The sequence below is a fragment of the Typopeltis vanoorti genome, chromosome 22 (genome assembly GCF_054136105.1).
Source record: "Typopeltis vanoorti isolate ZY-2024b chromosome 22, IOZ_Tvanoo_1.0, whole genome shotgun sequence".
Lineage (NCBI taxonomy): Eukaryota > Metazoa > Arthropoda > Arachnida > Uropygi > Thelyphonidae > Typopeltis > Typopeltis vanoorti.
Genome location: NC_143570.1, coordinates 62,653,673 through 62,673,855, shown reverse-complemented (window position 1 = coordinate 62,673,855; position 20,183 = coordinate 62,653,673). Strand labels below are relative to the sequence as shown.

The following is a 20,183-nucleotide window of genomic DNA, read 5'->3' as shown; positions in this document are numbered from 1 at the left end:
TTTCACAATTCATCTGCCTTTTACATATATCCTTTCCTCAAGGAGCTTCCATAGCTGAGAAGAGTGAGGTTGGAATTCATCTAGCATCCGAAGAACATTTATAACAGTTTTTTGCCTTAAAGTGAATTAGCCTGTCTTATATAATTATGTTGCATAGTTTTCCCTCATACTCTATCCTTAATATTAAAAAGAGGCAAAGTGTCTAGAAAAACACATGCCATTTACTGACAACATCTTTGTATCGTAGTCTTAGTTGCTTCAGTCCAAAAACACTCTTTCTTAGAGAAGGACTCGAATTGCTGATGCGATTCGTCAATCACAATAACATCTGATGAAATAATTAAATCTAAAAGTTCCAATCCTCTTGTGATGCCTTTTGCATATTGCAAAATACATGTACACTGCTTGGAAAAATGTCATGTTGGTTCAGGTAATGTGAGGCTTGCTTTTTGCAATCCTACCATGGAAACCCATGTTGTGAGCCATCGTGCTGAGGGTTTTTGCGTGGATTCGTGTTTCAGTCAATGTCCGGAACTCCACATTCTACATGTTGACCAACGAATGGCAGTTTTTACATATTATCCATCATATCATCCTACGATCACGTTCGGTGAGTGTGGTGGAGCATCCACTGTGAGTAGCATTTGCAGAATGGTCCAATTTGTCAACAATTTGCTGAACAGATAAGGCTGCAACATGGCAGCCTATTACAACACCTCTTTCAGACTTTGTCAGTTCCCTTCTCGCAGCCATTTCACCTGGACACAATTGCACTGACTTGGGAGAATTATATACCTCCAATTTATAACGACTACAAACAAGTGACTCGTTACATGACACGATGCACTTTGCCCATGTGGGAGTTCATTGACTTCTTTCCAAGCAACGTATGTACGGCTACTACTTCTTTTGAAGATATTACTTCTTCATTCCAATCTGTAATAGCAGTTTCTAAATCGTAATTACGAGTATTCATCTTATTTCATCAAAGTAATGTTAAATTTAATTTTATTTAATATTGACAACAGTAATGACTAGGGAATTGATATTCGTCTTGATATTTTGTAGATGTCTTTATTAACCACCCAACTGGACATTATCTATAGACATCAAGTTTAGCATGGATGCGAAGTGCATATTAAAATTGCAATACCATTGATATTAAATCAACTAATTCCTTTTATTCCCTCATAGAGAGTAGGCATTGACATATATGATGGATACGATGTGTATGAGGGGTGTGTATTTTATGCTTATCACCCAATAGGTGGTATGCATTTTACATGTAACTATTTTTGCAGAAAGTTGCGCATTGCCAGATGTTAATATAAGGAATTCAACTTTCAAATTCCTTATCATTCAGAGATCCTCCCCCCACTCCTCACTCTTTTATAAAGCACTGCCCTCATTTGCTGGCCCTATATATCCAACAGTGTTCATGATTCCATTGTTGAAATTCTTCATTATCTTTAATGGAAATATTTTTCGCCAGGATAGGAGGGGAAAGCGTGGTGGTGGGGTGCTGCTTATGATAAGTAATGACCTATGTCCTCTAAGAGTGGAGAATTTGGAAGGTAGTAAGGTAGAGACAAATGATTTTGAGAGCGTATGGTGTGAGGTAGAGGTAGGCAGGACAGGATATTTAGTGGGGTGTTGCTACAGACCCAGGAGCACAGAGGATGGGGACCAGGAGATGTTTAGACAGCTAAGTTTGGCAAGTGCAAGAAGAATGATTGTTATGGGAAATTTTAACTTCAGTAGTATAAATTGGAGAGAGGAAGATGCATGTAACAATAGGGGAATGGAATTTCTAGAATTCTTGAGGGACAAATGTCTTAGGCAACATGTAACAGAGGGAACAAGAGGTTCAAAAATTTTGGATTTGGTTATAGCATCAGAAGATGAGTCTTGATAGACTTTATGTCTTAGAAAGGACCTCCCTCGATGAGTCTTTTGACTCCTTGAGGCCTGAATAATAATAATAATAATAATATTATTATTATTATTATTATTTAAAGCCTGTGTAGCTCAGTGGATGTGGCGTTTGCACACCACGGCACTTGGCCACACGAAGGAAGACTTGGTTTCGAGTCTAGTCGGCGACTAGAGGAAATTTTTCTAAGCCTTTTTTCGACCGGTTCCCGAGTTAGTCTATCTCTGGAAAGGGCAAGCGGCCGGGAAACTCAGGTTTTTCGTGCCGTAAACTCAAGAAAATCAACCGTAGAATCCACGTTATTTTAGACATTAAATATATCGTGTTATGGTTTGGGACCACGAGATGGCGGCACATTTGAGCCGTCTCTCTTCACTGTTTACTGCTTAATTAGTGATAGCCTTGGGTCATCTATCTCTGATTGGTACCAGTGGAGATTGAACTGCCCACTCAGTCTCCAAAAGTTAGGGTTAAATGGCCTCGCCTACTCCCCGTATACAGGAATAAAAAGGCGTTAGCTGATTTTTTTATTATTACCACCCCAAGACCTCATGGAGTCAAAGACTCATCTGGGAGGTAATTTTATCACACACACAGCTCATCATACCATGTCTTAAACACACTCAAGACACCATAAAAATGGTGTCTTAAAGACACCATATTCTCAGGCAAGGCATTCCAATCATTCACAACTCTGCATGAAATAACCCTGCCTCTCACTCCCCTACTCACACCCTCTTTATACAGTTTCCAGGGATGACCTCTGGTTCTCCCCTGATCTCCCACTATTCTCTGTAAAACTTCTCCAACATTGATCCTATAACAACCCCTTACCAACTTATAGGTCTCTATTATATCTCACCTCTTCCTCCTGTCCACCAGACTCTGCAAATTACATCTTTTCAATCTTTCCTCATACTTGACATTCCAGAGGTCAGAAACTACCTTAATCAGTCTCCTTTGGACCCTTTCCAACATCTCTTCATCCTTCTGAAACCCCAGTGATCAAATCTGGGCACAATAGTCCATATGTGGCCTAATCAAAGCCTTATACAATGGAACAAGAATCTCCCTACTTCTACACATCAGTGTCCTCTGCATCATTCCCAGAAGCCTTTGTGTTGTCTTCATAATTTTGGCAACGTGTCCCCTAAATTTTAGATCCTTATCCACTATCACCGTCAGATCTCTTATTTCCTCTACTTCCAATGATATATTCTCACCAAGCATAAATTCTGCATCCCATCTTTGTTTTCCCTCTCTGCATTATTTATGTTATATTACCAATTTTCACTACTCACCAACTAACTCATATGATGACATTATTAAATCTTCTCCAATTTCTGTTACTAAACGTCTTTTCTGTCCAGAAACAAAAAAGACCTTATCTGATTTTATAAATAAAATCTTTTGGCCACCTCCTGCTGTTTGATTATAAACAAAACTTTGCACCTGTCCTCCATTAAAGGCCTGTTTAGTTGCATCACATGTTACTTCAAGCACAGTAAAACATTCATTTTAACATATACTATTTCAAATATTATGTATGTCCTTGATTATTTCATAATCCTCTACATTACTTTGATCGTAATTAATCATACATCATACCTCTCATGGGTGTCTATAACCACATATATTTTGTTTCAATCTTCCACTACACTGGAACTCAGTCGTTTCTGCAGATTCTTGGAGAATGTCTCATATCCAACTTTGCTGTCCCTTTTGTTCTGAGGTTGAACATTTCGATCTCGCTCATGTCTAAAATTCCAGTTCTTTGCGAATATATTCCATATGCTGCAATCACGCTTCTTTTCACTATCCATATTCCCAATTCCCTTCCCCACCCTCAAACCATGATAATATACCATGTTATACAGTATGGAGGAAAAAATGTGGATGTACATATGGATGATATGTACATCTGCAACTATCGGTGGAATCTTGGTCGAATAAAGTGGGAGAATACGTGTTTGTAATGGGCACCTTGTCTTTCAAAGCAGATTTTGTAGCGTATGCGAAGGTTCTCTGCCATATTGGAGAACAGAGATTGGGACATCTGCTGGACATGTTGTGTAATTTTATCTCTTAGTTCATCATGGTTTGAAGGCGGGTCATAATGGAATACCCATTCCTTCAAAATACCGTAAACAAAGGCATCAAGTGATGCAAGATCAGGAGAAAGTGAAGGGTACAGGAATTCTGTGAACCTTGAAATGAACCTACCAAGGGAATGTTCTGATAAGTAGGCAGTAGAAGCACCTGATGTGTAACAGATTGCTCGCTATTCAAGGTCACAGTTACACGATGCTCTTCAATGAAGTTAAGCCTAATTATGTCATGGCCAGATACCGCACACCATGCGGTGACCTTCTCTGTGAAGAGATTTTTCTTGGACAAATTCAGGTCTCGAGAAACCAAGAAACCTGTATGTTTGTCTATTTATATCACCGTTTAGATGGAAATGTGCTTTGTCCCAGAATCAAGCATTATGGAGAGACAGATCTTTATAGACATTAGCCAGAAAGTGTGCACAGTATTGCCACCGTGCAGCACATTCCGTTAAATACTGCCCCACCTGAATGAAGTACAAAAAAGGCACCCAGCTCCTTAAGGATTTTCTGTAGTAACCGCCTCGGTATCCCATATTTTGTCGCTGTTCAGTGTTGACTGCATTTCAGAGACTAATATTTGCTTTAGCACACGGCCATGATTTGTGTTAACAGTTCTTGGTCTCCCCAAATGCCCTTTGTATTGCAGCAGAACATTCGCGGTATGTCAGAACCTTTTGATTAAGGCAATGACAACACTATTGCCTCGGACACACTTACGGAAATCACGAGCGGTGGAATGAATCAGAGAAAATGGATGTACGGTTCTTCGAAATGATCAGTAAAACCTAATTTGTGAAATTTCTTAAGGAAGGTTTGTTGGATCAATCCCTCCCATACCCGATATAAACCCATACAGTAGAGCCTCTGCAGCTCAGTAGGTATAGACGAAGCCCTTTGGTAGGAAAAACCCTGGGCTCGATTCCCGTCAGCGACGTGAGAAACCTTTATCTGGTCTCTTTTGACGAAACGTGAGTTAGCCGGTCTCATACGGAGTTAGGGTTTTTTTTTTCACTTGGAAACTCAGGTTTTTTGTCTCCCAGAACAGGCAAACTGGTCTCGTGAACACACACACACACACACAGATTACAGTCAGGAATACTTAAGACAGTCCCTCCAGCCACAGGACTGATTCATCAGCTATGCCAGTCCCAAGCCCAGATAAGAATAGAGGGGACTAAGATGGTGCCATCGTACCTCCCTGCAAAAGGGGCTCACAGCCATTGAATCATTATATGAAATAAAATAAAAACCACATTGTAAGCTTGGACTGTTTACTCTACCAACTCCGTATGAACGAAAATACATTATCTGATCAAAAATATCCAGACACCTACTCGAATCTGCAATCAGACTTTCCCTGTGACACATCTTCCAGTAGTGGACATTAATACTGGATGGGCACACCCTTTGCTTCTGTAATAGCTCTGACTCTGCCAGAGAGACTTCCTACCAGGTGTTGGAATATCTCTGGAGAAATGGCAGCCCATTCTTCCTGAAGAGCTGCAGCCAGAGCATGTAGTGATGTGGATCATTCAGGTCTGTGGAGAATTCGGCATTCTAATTCACCCGAAGGCTCTTCTATGAGAATCAGGTCAGGGCTCTGGGCCAACCAGTCAATTTCTGGAACATTGTCCACAAACCATTCCCTCACAGACCTTGCTTTATGGCAGGTGGCATTGTCATGCTGATACAGAATGGTCATCACCGAATTGATCTTCTACTGTAGACAGTACGCAAAGGGTCAGAATGTTCATGAACCCTCCTACATTTAGATTTCCATGTAGTTCTATGAGAGGGCCAAGTCCATTCCATGAAAACACACGCACACTGTAACGCCACTTCCTCCAAATTCCACTGTTGGCACTACACATGCTAGCAGGAATCATTCTCCAGGCATTCGCCACACCCAGACCCTCCCATTGAACTGCCACATGGTAAAGCATGATTCTTCACTCCAAATCACACATTTCCAGTCGTCCACTGTCCAGTGGCGTCGCTCTTTACACCACTGCGAGTAGCGCTTAGTGTTCACAGGAGAAATGTTTGGTTTATTGGCAGCTGTTCAACCATGGAACCCCATCCCTCTTAACTCTCGATGCACAGTCACGGTGCTGGATGGACAGTTAGTAGCACTGCGGAACCCCTGGGTGATTGTTTTACTCCACGTCTGGCGATTTCTAAGAACCACCTTCTTGAATGCTCAATGATACCTGTCTATCATTAAACACAGCTTACCCGACCTTGGTTTTGTAGTGGTTGTGCCTTCACGTTTCCACTTCACAATTGCGTAACCAACTGTTGACTTGGGCAACTTGAAGAGAGTTGAAATGTCTCTGACAGATTTCTTACTGATGTGGCAACCAATAACTAATCGGCGTTTGAAGTCACTGAGCTTCCTTAACCTACCCATTCTGCTTGTACTTCTTATTACTGAACAACACATGCAGAATGCAAAACATTACTGGTTTGATGGAGGTTCTTTGAGTGGAGTGTTATTGAGCTCTAGGCTCGCCCTGTGAGGGCATTGAGATTAGCTGCATTCAGCTGAGCATAAGATTGATTTGGGCCTTTTATATTTGTAGTATGCTTCATTGTAGTCCGAAGCTTGTTTGATCAGCGGGTTTGGATGATTACTTGCCTATGAAGAACTTTTCTGCTAGATCATGGAGAAGGGAGGAAATATAAGAAATATTGACTTCTCTGTTAACCTGGGAGTTTCTTATGAACTATGGGGCATCCAGACTCATCCACAGGCATTTGTTCTGTATCCTCTGCAGTTTTTGAATATTTGTATTCGAGGTATGGCCACAAGCAGGAGATGTGTAAATGATGACTGGGCATATTGCCATCTTGTATATAAGAAGATTTTTATGTACATCCAGCTTGCTTCTGCTGTTGATCATCGGGTAGAGTTGCACGATTGCTTTAAATGTCATCGAGCTATGTGTTTTATGTGATTGCTGAATTGAAGTTTTTTGTCAAACAGCACACCCAGGTATTTAACTTCAGTCTGCCATGGAATCTTGAATCCTAATATGTGTATGTCCTTCTTGCTCTGGACCTTCTTTTTGGAAAAACATTATAGCTGAACTTTGGGGGGGGTACTTTAATCCTCCAGTCCATCAGCTACTTTTCTAGTATGTGAATGCTGCTTTCGAGTCTATTGATTACCAGCCAGGGACTGAGTGATCTTGGTAGTTGAGTGGTGTCATTTGCATATCAGCAATGGTAAGTTGTATACCACGAGTGAAGAAGAGGACGCAATTTGGAGTAAAGTGGATGACAAACAATATTAAACAGGAATTGCATGCGAAAAAGAGGCTATGGAAGAGATATAAGGAGACAGGTGAAGAGATGCATGAGGAATATAAGACACAGGCCAGAAGAGTGACTAGTGTGGTAAGGAAAGCGAAACTGTAATATGAGAGGAGATTGGCCCTAAGATCCAAAGAAAATCCTAGGGAATTTTTTAGCTATGTGGCCAGTAGGAGGAGAAATGACTGTGGAAGAATGATATTGTGGGATAAAAATGGGAATAGAGTGACTGATGCAGAGGACATAGTGGAATTGTTCAATGAACACTTTATTGGAGTATTTCATCCTAGAGGAGTCAGTTTTAATGCTAGAGGGATAGGACTGGTTCGAGGTCTAGAGGTACAGGAGGAGAGTGTGTGTTTCAGATACTGAGTACTCTGGATGTCGGTAAAGCTGTGGGACTGGATGGTATTTCACCACGAGTTTTGAGAGAATGTGGTAGGGAATTGACAGTGCCTTTAATGTGGCTTTTCAATGAAAGTCTGGCTTTGGCAAAGGTGCCCAGGGAATGGAAGGAAGGTAAGATAGTGCCATTGCATAAGGGTGGTAACAGACTGGAAGTGTCTAATTGTAGGCCAGTCTGTGTGTCATCAGTAGTTCTTAAGATCTTGGAGAAAGTAGTGAGGGACCGTATACAACATTGGGCAGATGAGGGTAATGTTATCTGTGAGAATCAACATGGATTTGTGAAAGGACGCTCTTGTTTTAGCAATATGCTAGCCTTTTATAATAAAGTTACAAGAATATTAGATGAGGGAAAGGCATATACTGTAATTTTCTTAGACTTGGCGAAGGCATTTGACAGGGTGCCACATGATAAGCTGATATTTAAGTTGCAGCACATGGGTCTGGATGTCAGATTGGTCAACTGGATTCAGGATTGGCTGTCTGATAGATATCAGAGAGTCGTGTATGGTGGAGCAGTTTCCAGGAGGCAGAGGGTTACAAGTGGGGTCCCACAGGGCTCAGTACTAGGACCTATATTGTTTAACCTTTATATCAATGACATAGCCAGTGGATTGCAGGGGGATATTGAGTTGTTTGCGGATGATGCGAAGCCGGGAAGGATTATTAGTAATAGTGCAGATGTGGTAGCCCAGCAAGAGGATTTAAATAAGCTAGATAGATGGGCAAATGAATGGGGGTCAGTTTAATGCATCAAAATGTAAGGTCTTGAGGTTTGGGAAACATCGATGGGATGCTGCATACTCTATGGGAGGAGTTATACTGGAGGGAGTAGGGGAGACAAGAGATCTGGGGTTGATGATTGAGAGAAACCTGAAGTTTAGGGGACATATTGCAAAGGTGGTGAAGGTAACACAGAGGATCGCTGCTATTATGAGAAGGACACTGACCTGCAGAGGTAAGAGGGTTATCATTCCGTTGTATAAGTCTCTGATCAGACCACACTTAGACTATTGTTCTCAGATTTGGTCCCCAGGATTTGAAGGGGATAAATTAACTGTGGAAAGGGTACAAAGACAGATGACAAAGTTGGTTTCAGGACTGTACAATTTTGGTTATGAGGATCGGCTGAGAGAATGTGGACTGCAGAGTTTGGTGGATAGAAGAAGAAGAGGTGATATGATTGAGACTTTTAAACTGTTGAGAGGTGGTTACAGGGTTGACACTGGGGAGTTCTTTTGCTTGGTTGAACAGCGGGAAGGAGTGATGACAAGAGGCCATCCCTGGAAGTTACGAAAGGAAACTGTGAGCAAGAGGGTAAGGAGTGGTTTCTTTGTGTGGAGGGTGGTTGAGCCGTGGAATGCATTGCCTGATGGAGTGGTGGGAGCAAGAATGGTCAGTGAGTTTAAAGAGTGGTATGATAGACTTTGTGTTTCTCATGGGGGGACCTCCCCTCGATGAGTCTTGACAGGCTTTATGTCTTAGGAAGGACCTCCCTCGATGAGTCTTTTGACTCCTTGGAGGACTGAATAATAATAATAATAATAATAATAATAATAATAATGCAGTGATGGTTGTACTAGGGTTTGGGGGATGTCAGCTATGTAGATTGAAAATAAAATGGAGCCAAGAGAGAGCTGTGAGACACACCAGCCAGGATTTTGTGTCTAGTTGATTCAATTTCATTTATTTTGACTTGCATAATCGTCTTTGAGGTATGCATCTATTATTTTTATTAGCTTAATTGGTTGTTGAATTATATGAGTTTATAAATCGGGTCCTGATGCCACACCTTGTCAAAAGCATTTGCAACATCTATGAAGACTGCAGCTGTATGGACGTTCCAATTGAAGCCTTTTGTAATTTTCTCAACCAGTCTATGCCTCTGTTGTACAATATTATGGTCTTTACGAAATACAAATTGCTCATTTGGAATTATTCCTAACTTGTCCGTTTCAGATTGAAGTCTTGTGAGAATATCTTTTTCAGCAACTGACCAAGACAGGATAGAAGACTGTTAAGTCTGTAGCTTTCTGGGAGATGGGGGTTCTTTCCAATCCTTTTGATATGGATGATGTCGGCAGTCTTCCAGATTGTGGGAAAGTGCTGAAATCTAATAGAATCGTTGATTATGTTAACTAAATTATAGCTGAATTATAGCTTTTCTGGGTAGCACTTTGATTATTCTCTTGGTGATGCCATTTGGACCTGGAGCCTTTTTGTTGTTCAGATGGGCTATAATACTTGTTATTTCTGCTGGAGAAGTGGGTGTGATGGGTTCTGAATTATCCTTTTGTTGTCTTATGACTTGCTTGAGACGGCGGTGAATTTTGTAGATAAGGTTGATTTTCATAGAGTGGGGGTTACATTGCGTTTCCAAGTTGTCTATTAGTGCTTCAGCTTTTTCTTTGTCTGTGTGGGCTATTCCCTTCTTGGTCTGAATTGGGGATATAAGTTGCCTTTTAGTGCGAAGAGATCTGAAGAATTTCCAGATGGAGTTATCCTCTGGGTTTAAATTAGTCAATTTGGTTTCCCAATCATGGTTTCGATGCTTTAGAAGAGCTTCCCAGACTTGCCAATTTAATCTGTTCAGTATTGTTTTATTTTGTGGGGCTCTTGTGTTGTGGTATCTCTTTTGAGCTTTATTTTTTTGCTCTTATTATTGTCCATAATTTCCTCTGGGATTCCACTGATCAGGTGAAAGACTGTAGTTTGGGTAACTGATTTTTATACCTTTTCTGATTTGACTGGTTAGGTTGTTTACAGCAAAATCTATCTCCTCTTTATTGTGAATAACAGAGGCTGGGCCAACGTGCTCTGGGAGAATTCTAAAGAGTTTGACCCAAGGTATAAATTAGTGCAGAGAAGTGAGTTGCTCGAGCCTTACCGATCTTAAGTAGGATGGGGTTTGGTCAGAAGACAGCTCGTTTAGCGTTTCCAGCTGATACTGGTATCTAATGATTCTGAGGATGACTATGTCAAGTACATTAGTGGTAGGAGATGCACTAGTAACAAGATCAAGATCAGGATAAGATAACGAATCGTGACATGATTGGTTGTTCAATTGATGACATCATTATGGGTGTGACTTCATGAGATTGAAATTTCCCTGGGGCATATGAGTCAGTGATGTGAGTTCTTGTGTTTTGGTTCGCGTATGGAATTATGGGTGATGGTAGAGATAAGGATTCGTGTTGTGATTGGTGGGTCACTAGTAACAAGATCAAGATCAAGATAAGATAAGGAATGGTGACGTGATTGATATTATGACATCATTGTGTGACGTCATGAGTTTCGAATATTTGGAATTTTTCTATGGGATGCACTAGTGACAAGATCAAGATCAAGATAAGATATGGAATCGTGACGTGATTGGTTGTTGATATGTGTTTGGAATGTTTGGAATTTTTCTGGGGATCATCTGTGTGTGTGTGTGATGTCATGTTGTTTGTTTTGTTTGTGTATGGAATTATGGGTGATGATTAGAGATAAGGATTCATGTCGTGATTGGTGGTGCACTTCTGACAACATCAAGATAAGATAAGGAATCGTGACGTCATTTGTTAGTTGTAAATAAGTGACGTTATTGTTTTGGCACCACAAATAAATAGTTATTTATTATTATTATTATTATTATTTCACTGATTATTAGCTCTGATCTTATATTTGATGTTAACTTTCTGTTACAAAATTCTAAACAATTAGAACTTTTCACAAAGAAAGTTCCAAGGAATTTTGTAGCTCACCCATTATTTTTGCATTACCAAACACAAAACACCACAACACAACACAACACAGCAGCTGCAGTGGATGAACGATTACCTTAAGTCCAAAGTCCTTCGACTCTATGGTTTTTCCTTATAGTATTGATTACCCATACCAAATGACCTACCCTGACCGTTCCTTCAAAAATGAACCTGTTGCGCAGATGATTCGATGATGTGTTTTTTGCATACTGTTGTATATACTATTGGTGTGTTTTTATCTTACTTTGTGTGGAGAAAGGTAAAATTTGTATATGTGTTATCTGGAGAGTACAAATATTTTTTCTATACCAAACTTTAATAGTTTAAGTCACGTTTTGGGTTAATTATCTGGTATATCTGTAAAACAACCAAATTCTAACAGTTCGGATTTTCGATTATGTGAACGAATTGTTTACAGATAACTCAAACAATGTCAATAGGTAGCATTAGACAATTTATAAAATAATCAATACATGGATATCAGTTTTCAACACTCCCCCCACCCCCTGTTCTTGGCATTAATTTCACAGTAGTAATTTTTTTTTAAATAATTAAACAGAATTGCATTAAGGTATAAAGTTGTGGATTTAAATATCAAGTTCTAATCAGAATAACTGAGTAAAAAATTCACTATGGAAAATCAAAACAACAAAAGCACACATCTTTGTTCATTTAAGTTTACAAATGCATATTTTATTTTGCTGAATTACTATTTACAAGTATATTCACTGAGAAATATTTGAAACATGTAATTACCTAAAAATATTTCACAATATTTAGTTTAGACTCTTAACATATTCCAAAGAGTTCAATGAATAAAATTTTTGTTACTCACTGTTTCTTGGTTACATTACATCAAAATAGCGTGTCATGCAAAAGAGTTTTTAAATCAGATACCATGGTAACCACACTTCCATATATTTCATATTGTGTCAGTCTGGAAATGACACCATGCATCCCTAAACATTCTGTGTATTCTTTTGTCACCAAATATACACAAACAGTTTTTGTAAAATGTTTGTAAATGTCCCAAAACAAAGAATCTTTATTGAATAGGATAAAATCTTGAAAGTCGAATTTTACCATTGGTGTATTTAAATGATTAGCGATAATTTTCCTCATGATACGAATAGCTGGCAATTCAGTTTCCAAAATGATTATCAATGTCATACATTTTTGGTGAAAATTTCTCAGCTTCTTCACAACTAATAGAAAAAACTTTATTTCAGTCTCTCCTGTATCATCAAGTATTAGTTCCCCATCTTGGCATTTCAGAATATAACAATCACCGAGGTCCATTTCATAGTCAACTCTTCTTTGCAAGTAGCCGAGGATATCAGACCACTTCCTGCATAACTTGTCCCAAGTGGTCCTAGATAAATACATGACAATGTACATATCTTCTAAAATAATAATCGGTGTCCATCTTTAGAGCTATGTGAAGAGTTTTGTCTCATGCTATTTTCCTGAAAAAAGAAAATTTCAATGACTTTTGTGGCTTACCCATTATTTTACTTTACTTTCCTGGATACAAAATACCACAACACAATACGATTGCTGCACTGGATGAACGAATTGCCATAACTGCAAAGACACTTGACCCGTTTGTTTTTCCTTATAATACTGTTCACCTGACCATTAACCCTGACCGTTGATTCCAAAATGAAATTTTTGCACAGATGATTCACGAACATGTTTCTACATGCTGTTGGATATGATGTTGATGTGAGATTATCTTACTTTGAGACATCATAGGGCAAATCTTATCTCTGTGGCTTGATGGGTATTCTATATTATTTGTTCTTATTATGTTAAGTATTTTATCCTCAAAAAGTGTTTATGATGTTAGACCATGTGACTATTCTCTCACTCATATGTCCGAAATTGTTGGGATTGAGAAAAAAAATAGCATTAGGTGGTGGAAGTGAAAGGGTAGTCAAGAGGGTGACAGGGGTCTTACCTGCAATGCTTCCCCTCACCCCCCCTCTTCCCCTCTCCTCCAGAAGATGTCTTTTCAGCCTAGTGAGATGAGCGAGCTCATCTCACTAGGCTGAGAAGACATCTTCTAGAGGAGAGGGGGGTGAGGATAAGCGTTGCAGGTAAGACCCCTGTCACCCTCTTGACTACCCTTTCACTTCCACCACCTAATGCTTTTTTTTCCTCCAATGTTATCAGTATCAGTTGGAGGTGACATCACTGGAAGATATCTGCAAATGATGAGCTCGCTCATCTCCACTAGGCTGAGCAGACATCTTCTGGAGGAGAGGGGGGGGGAAGAATAGGAGAATGATGGGGTTAATAAATAGGGTAATAAATAACTATTTATTTGTGGTGCCATATGAAGTATTCTAAGAAGAAGAAGAATGAAGGAAAACGATTATGAAAAATCGAGAGTGGGTGAAAAATATGAATTTTCACTTATTGATTGGGATAATGGATTGTCAATTTCTTTGTAATAAGAGTTCAAATTTATTTCCTAAAGAAATTTGTATTTCTGATGGACTTATTGTAAGATATTCATTGACAAAATCGCCTTGTAGTTGAAAAGAATTACCTGAAAGAGTTAAAAAACAGATTTCTTGGTTAATAAAATATAACCATCAGCTGAAGTGGGAAATTGGTTCACTATCTCTGGACAAACTAAGAAATTGGATGATAGAATCAACATGCATATATCAAATATTACTCGCCAAAGGAAGAGAAAAATCAAAAACATTAATGAGGTTAATAGGGAGACCTGTTCTTGATTTAAATGAAATTGGATGCTCAAAACATGAAAACATAATGTGTACTTTTAAATGCTTTTGAAAACATAACGAAAGATTCTGTGCTTTTAATAATTCTCAGAAGTATATGTATTGGTATCAAAAAAATAAATATGCAACCCTTAATTTTACAACAGTAATAAATTCCCAACGATCACCAAATGAAATACTTTTGGATGAGAGTCACATTGTCAAAAACCACATGATGGCAATTCCACAAACATGGGAAGAACCTTTGAACATCAGTGCAAATTTAACAATAAGAACATTAAGGAACAAAAAAAATAGGTTTTATTTTTCACTTTATTTATTTTCTGTATGTTAGATTCAGTAAATACAATTTGTAAATAATATTTCATTCAAATAAAATGAGTAAATTTAAATGAACAAATTGGGCATGTTGATGTGAAGTATATAAAATCCTTAATCAGAAATGAATAATTTTAGGATATGTGTCATAAGAATTTTACACTAGAAAAACAGTTGTACTTCCCCGAACTGATATAACCGCGCAAACATGAAAGGGAGAATGCGAATGAGTCATTAAAAAGGTGAATACAGCGATTTGAAGTAACCGCTCACTGCCGGATATTATTCATTAAAAACACACAAATTAGGATATGTGTGTCACAATGAATGAATCATGTGAATGCTAAAACTGGGATTTGAAGTAATTGCTCGCTGGCAGATATTACTCATGAAAAAATCCCATGGGCTGAAATCTAAAGGAAGAAGTATTCAACTATTTCAGGTTATAGTATTTACAGAAATTTCGTTCTTTGTGGTTTTTGTGTTTGTTGAGGTGTGGATATAAAATTCAACTATTTTGAATTTTTCTTTTGGAATATTCGCATTTAGAAGAGCCATTCTGGAAAGCTGTAAGTAATTTAAATTATCATTATAATTTAATTCATACAAAAGGTTTTGTAATTCATTTAACTGTCCATTTACTTTAATTTATTTATTTTATATGCCGTAGAGACACCAGCATATAATTAAATTATTTAGAAAAGCTCAAAACACTGTCGTCACTAGACTCTACTCTAAGAATTCCCACTCTTTAACAGAAACGAAATACTCCAAAATGTATTGGAAAATTAGTACAGCCATCTATAGAAGAAAAAAAAATTGTGTTTGAGGGACACCAGTATATAATTAAATTATTCAGAAAAACCTAATCACAGTATTGGAAAATTAGTACAGCCATCTACAGAAGAAAAAAAAACTGTATGTTTGAGTCACATTAGCATATAATTAAATTATTCAGAAAACTCTGAATAAGCCCACCATCTGACTCTACTCTACTCTAAGCGTTCCCACCATTTAACAGGAAAGAAATGCCCCAAAATGTATTCGAAAATTAGTACACCCATCCAAAGACAACCAAACACAAAACATGACGACAATGAAGGATGTGTGTCACCCTGGGAAAATTCCAAGATATCTTAACTCAAAAACATCGCCAGAATTCCATAGCCAAACCAAAACACCATGTGATATCACAGAGAGACATATGTTCCCCCAAAATTGCCAAACACATCAACTCAGCTTCTGATCTCTAAATATCACCTACAATTCAATAAACGAACCAAACACAACACATGATGTCCTGGAGAGATGAGGGCCCCCAGCGAAATTCCAAACATTCCAAACTCTATAACAACAAACATTCACATCACGATTCCTTATCTTATCTTGATCTTGTTACTAGTGCCCCACCAATCACAACATGAATCCTTATCTCTACCATCACCCATAATTCCATACGTGAGCCAAAACACAAAAACTCACATCCCTGACACATATGCCCCCAGGAAAATTCCAAACATTCCAATCTCATGAAGTCACGCCCACAATGACGTCATCAAATGAACAACCAATTACGTCACGATTTCTTATCTTATCTTGATCTTGAACTTGTTACTAGTGCATCCCCTACTACTTACATATTAGCTTCCAACTGGGATGTGATGGGTGGGCTATTAAGGTCCAGCTATAACTATTGAGTTTGTGTTCAATAATTTTTTGGTCTACAACCTTTATTGTTGATTGTGGAGCTGAACCAAGCTGTGTGTTTAGCATTGAAATCTTTTCCAGCCATAATAATGGAGTCAGTAGAGCTGAGAATGGAATCCAAATCAGATGCCAATAGTGAGATGCTAGGATTGTAAGTGGTTGTAAGCGGTGTAGATTTTGATGATGCCAGTATTGTTAATATGAACTTCAAATCCTGTTATCTCAAGGTTCTTGGTTTGTTGGTTGGTCAAGATATCATTATTATTATTATTATTATATGACACCTCCAAGGAGTCCAATATATGGCTTAAATAATTTTTTATGTATATGGCTGTGCTTCCTCCACAGGCGGTAAGTCTCTCTGTTTTATACATCACAAAGCCTCTTAATTAACCAGGACAATGTCCTGGTTATAACTGTGAGTAAACTCTTGCAGTTTGAGGTTCTTGTTGGTCAGACCATATGTATTCCATGATGTGATCATGCAGGAGTTAGGTTTATGTTTACTTTTATTCATGATTGAGGGCTGTCAGAATTGAATGAGTACCTTGCAGGAATTTCTTCGTGGAGGATGACGAAGGATTTGTTTTGCTGAATTCCTGAAGCATGATAGCTAGTGAGGCAGTTAGTACTGATGTTAGATTGGAGCTTGTGAGTTTGCAGGAGGAAGTAACTTTGGCGCGTGCAGCCTCAGCGTATGTTTTGGTCATGGTTTCAGGTTGTTTTCCTTCCTGAGTTGTCGAAGTGGAGGTTGTTTGGACTCTATGATGACCTACACGATTGCCTGGAGTGTAACTGCAGGGCGGTGGATGGGTGGATTTTGCTGACCTGCAGTTCTTAGTGTATGCAATGCACCCTTTGTAGTTGGTGGGTGGGATCTTTGCAGTTGGTGCATGTGATGGTCTGTGGCTTTTGACGCATTTTCACCGCCTGAAGTTGGCCTGGCATAGTTTTTGAGCATGCCCAAACCGCTGACATCTGTGGCCCTATCATGCTGATACCCTCTTTCTTAGAGGCTCTGGTAATTCGGAGGCCAAAAATAGCAGTCAGTTCACATATCTTCTTCTTCTGAGTGTTGTCAATCTCTACAAGTACTAACAACATTGGCCTTTTGTCAGACCTGAACATCCTACTCACTTTGATTGGGGTCAGGCTCTGGTTTATTAGATCAGCGGAGATTTCTTCATGGTGATTCCTTCTGTGAAACCACGTATCACCACTTTTAGGGTCATTTCGCTTGGTAAAGGTATGTTAGGTAAGATTTTTGTTGTCCAATTAGCCTTGTCATCTGCCTGTAGTCAGTGACAGTAGATGGCTGGATTTTGACTCCCACATCTGAGTTTTTTTGCCCAGGAGTTTGTGATGTTGTGCCCCCGAGGGCTAATGTGACAGAAGTCCACTTATCCTTATCCCATAATATGACTTGGAGGACCTTTTCCGAATTCCTCGCAACTTCCTGTGTTGGTGAGTCCTCCTCAATAAGATCTGTTGTTCTGCACCTTTTGTTTGAATGCTCCCCTTTTGAATTGTTATGGCGGGTGGTTTTTGGTGTCAGAACTGTAGTGAATTCTCCTTGAGTTTCCTCATCCTCTACTTCTGGATTTTTTTGGGCGTATAGGTTTAAAAAACCCAGCCAATCAGTCTAAACCTTTGACATGATGAACTTCAGCACATCTAGTGACTCCTCCTTGTTTAGGGTATGGATCTGTTCCTTGATGCTCTCCATGCCGATGGGGCATCTCCTGTCACCTAAAGTTATTTGAGGGCTGTGAAAGACTTAGCAATAAAGAAGGACGGTGAGCCTACAATTACATTTCCGCAGGCCTAAGGACTTGCCATCACAATCTTGTTGACTGAAACAGTCAAGTAGCAGAGATCGAGAAGCAGTGTTGTGTTGTGTTGTAGTGTTGTGGGAAGAAACCGCAAAACTGTTTGGCTCAGTTCGGATTTCCTACCTCCCTAAAACCATACATCTACCACTGGTAATCTGCGGGTGAGGCCTATGTGGCCATTGACCTCATGCACATTTCATGTATAGGGGGAGATAGTAGGAATTCGGGCAGGATTAGAGTCAGTGCACTGCAAGATTCAAGGAATACCTCCGTAAATTGTGTAATAAGTCTAAAAGAGCGCAGTTTTCAAGCACAGTTAATAAAACACCTTTGTCCGCATAGAGCTATGAACAACACACAGTTCCGTGCCTCCTTTTATACCAGGTAAGTGAGGTTGTAATGACATTTAGACATCAGTATACGAATTACAGAGGAATGTCTGCAGTGGTGTAGCTAGAGATTTTGCCGCCCTGAGTTTTCCGCCTCTCTCAATAGACACCAAAAATACTACAAAAGTCAAAATGACGTATAGGGAGATAAATAAAAACGCTATATTTAGTTTTGAAGTGAAACTTTAATATCAACATTCTAAAATGTTATTTTTCTTGCTTTTCTGTAGTAAAATCGTCAATGACATTGGCAAAATCTATTTCATAGTAATGTTGATAATTCTTAATCAATTTTATTCAGAAAAGCTCCTCTCACAACTAACAACAGTTAGAGCAATTGTGAGGAAAATTCGCAGTAGTATTGCAATATTTAGCAATGAGTTCTCGAGAGTGTATTTTAGAATTAACTGCAAAAGTTCAAAAAGGTTCAAAGTGCTGCCCGGGGAGGATCTCTCCCTCTGCACCCCCCCCAGCTACGCCCCTGAGTGTCTGGATACTTTTGTCAAGATAGTGTAATGCTTAACAATAAATGTATTTTCTTCCAACGTCAACACCATTACAGCTAAATGTGATGGCGTAAACTCAAACAAGCTCTTCTGTTAATGTGCATGCAGTCGAACGGCATATCTAATAGCACGAGTACTAAAGGTGTCGAATTTCAGTACTTTTGGGGGGGGGGGCTTTTGCGCCATTCCGCAGATGTCATGAAATTTGCTGCGGGCACCGGATTCTTCTATGTCACTTTATGATAACAGTTAAACATCACTCACAATCAGTGTTTCTATTGGATAATCAATGTTTTTGCACAAATAAGGATTTTCATAATCTAATATACCTAACAGCTAGATATGCTTTTGCTAAGAGGTTTTCAACTATCTTGTAGTTTGATTTCTTGTTTATGATTCAATTTATGTAGATTATTTGAAAAGTATCTATTACTAGACATTTAAACTATATAATGCTCGAAAGACTGGAATAAAATTCCAAGCTAGTAGACTTAAAGTGTGAAAAATGTTATTTATGCGAACTATAATAATTCAGAGGCATGCAAATAACACAAATATCATATAAATTTCAACTTTCTTTCTGCCACAAAAAGGGAGAAAGAAAGGAAAAAAAAAAACGTATTTGTTTTATGTATGTTTGATTCTTTTATTTATTTATTTACTTATTTATTAACATCATTCCTCCGGAAAATACCAAAATAAATTTTGTACATTACTCCGAATATACAGAAATAAAGATATGGCTAATCTCGTAGACTCTCAATTAGTTATGAGTTTTCCTTACATGACAGTCTTGTTATTTTGAAGACTTCATCCATTTTAGCAAGGTTTACAAAGTATTCTTCAGAACGCAATAAAAAATTAAGGGCACTATATAAATATTACCTGGTAAACACTTTGGTACAGATTCAGGCGTCCATACTCCACTTGAACTGCATTCATAAACTTCTGCAGGTGGCATTTCAAACTGCATGCCTGATGAACAGCTAAGTGTGCATCTTGACTCTTCAGAAGAATGGCTACAGTTTATATTACCTATGAAATTTAGAGTATGACCAGGATCACAGAGGAGCACAGCTATAAAAAAATAAAATAAATAAATAAATAAATAAAAATGCAATACAATTAGATTTACTTCCAGATGTAATTCAATCTGTGCTTTCTC

General features: G+C 38.7%; 1 protein-coding gene across 4 annotated transcripts in view; it reads right to left on the bottom strand.

Moving 5' to 3' along the window:
* LOC150094462 (hemocytin-like) overlaps positions 1-20,183 on the bottom strand; it is a 2,636,009-nt gene that overhangs the window by 2,429,339 nt on the left and 186,487 nt on the right. For all 4 annotated transcript variants that reach the window (XM_090412206.1, XM_090412207.1, XM_090412208.1 and 1 more), the window contains exon 6: positions 19,904-20,095. In XM_090412206.1, the coding sequence (XP_090268332.1) occupies positions 19,904-20,095 (192 nt within the window). The remainder of the gene's footprint in view (positions 1-19,903; positions 20,096-20,183) is intronic.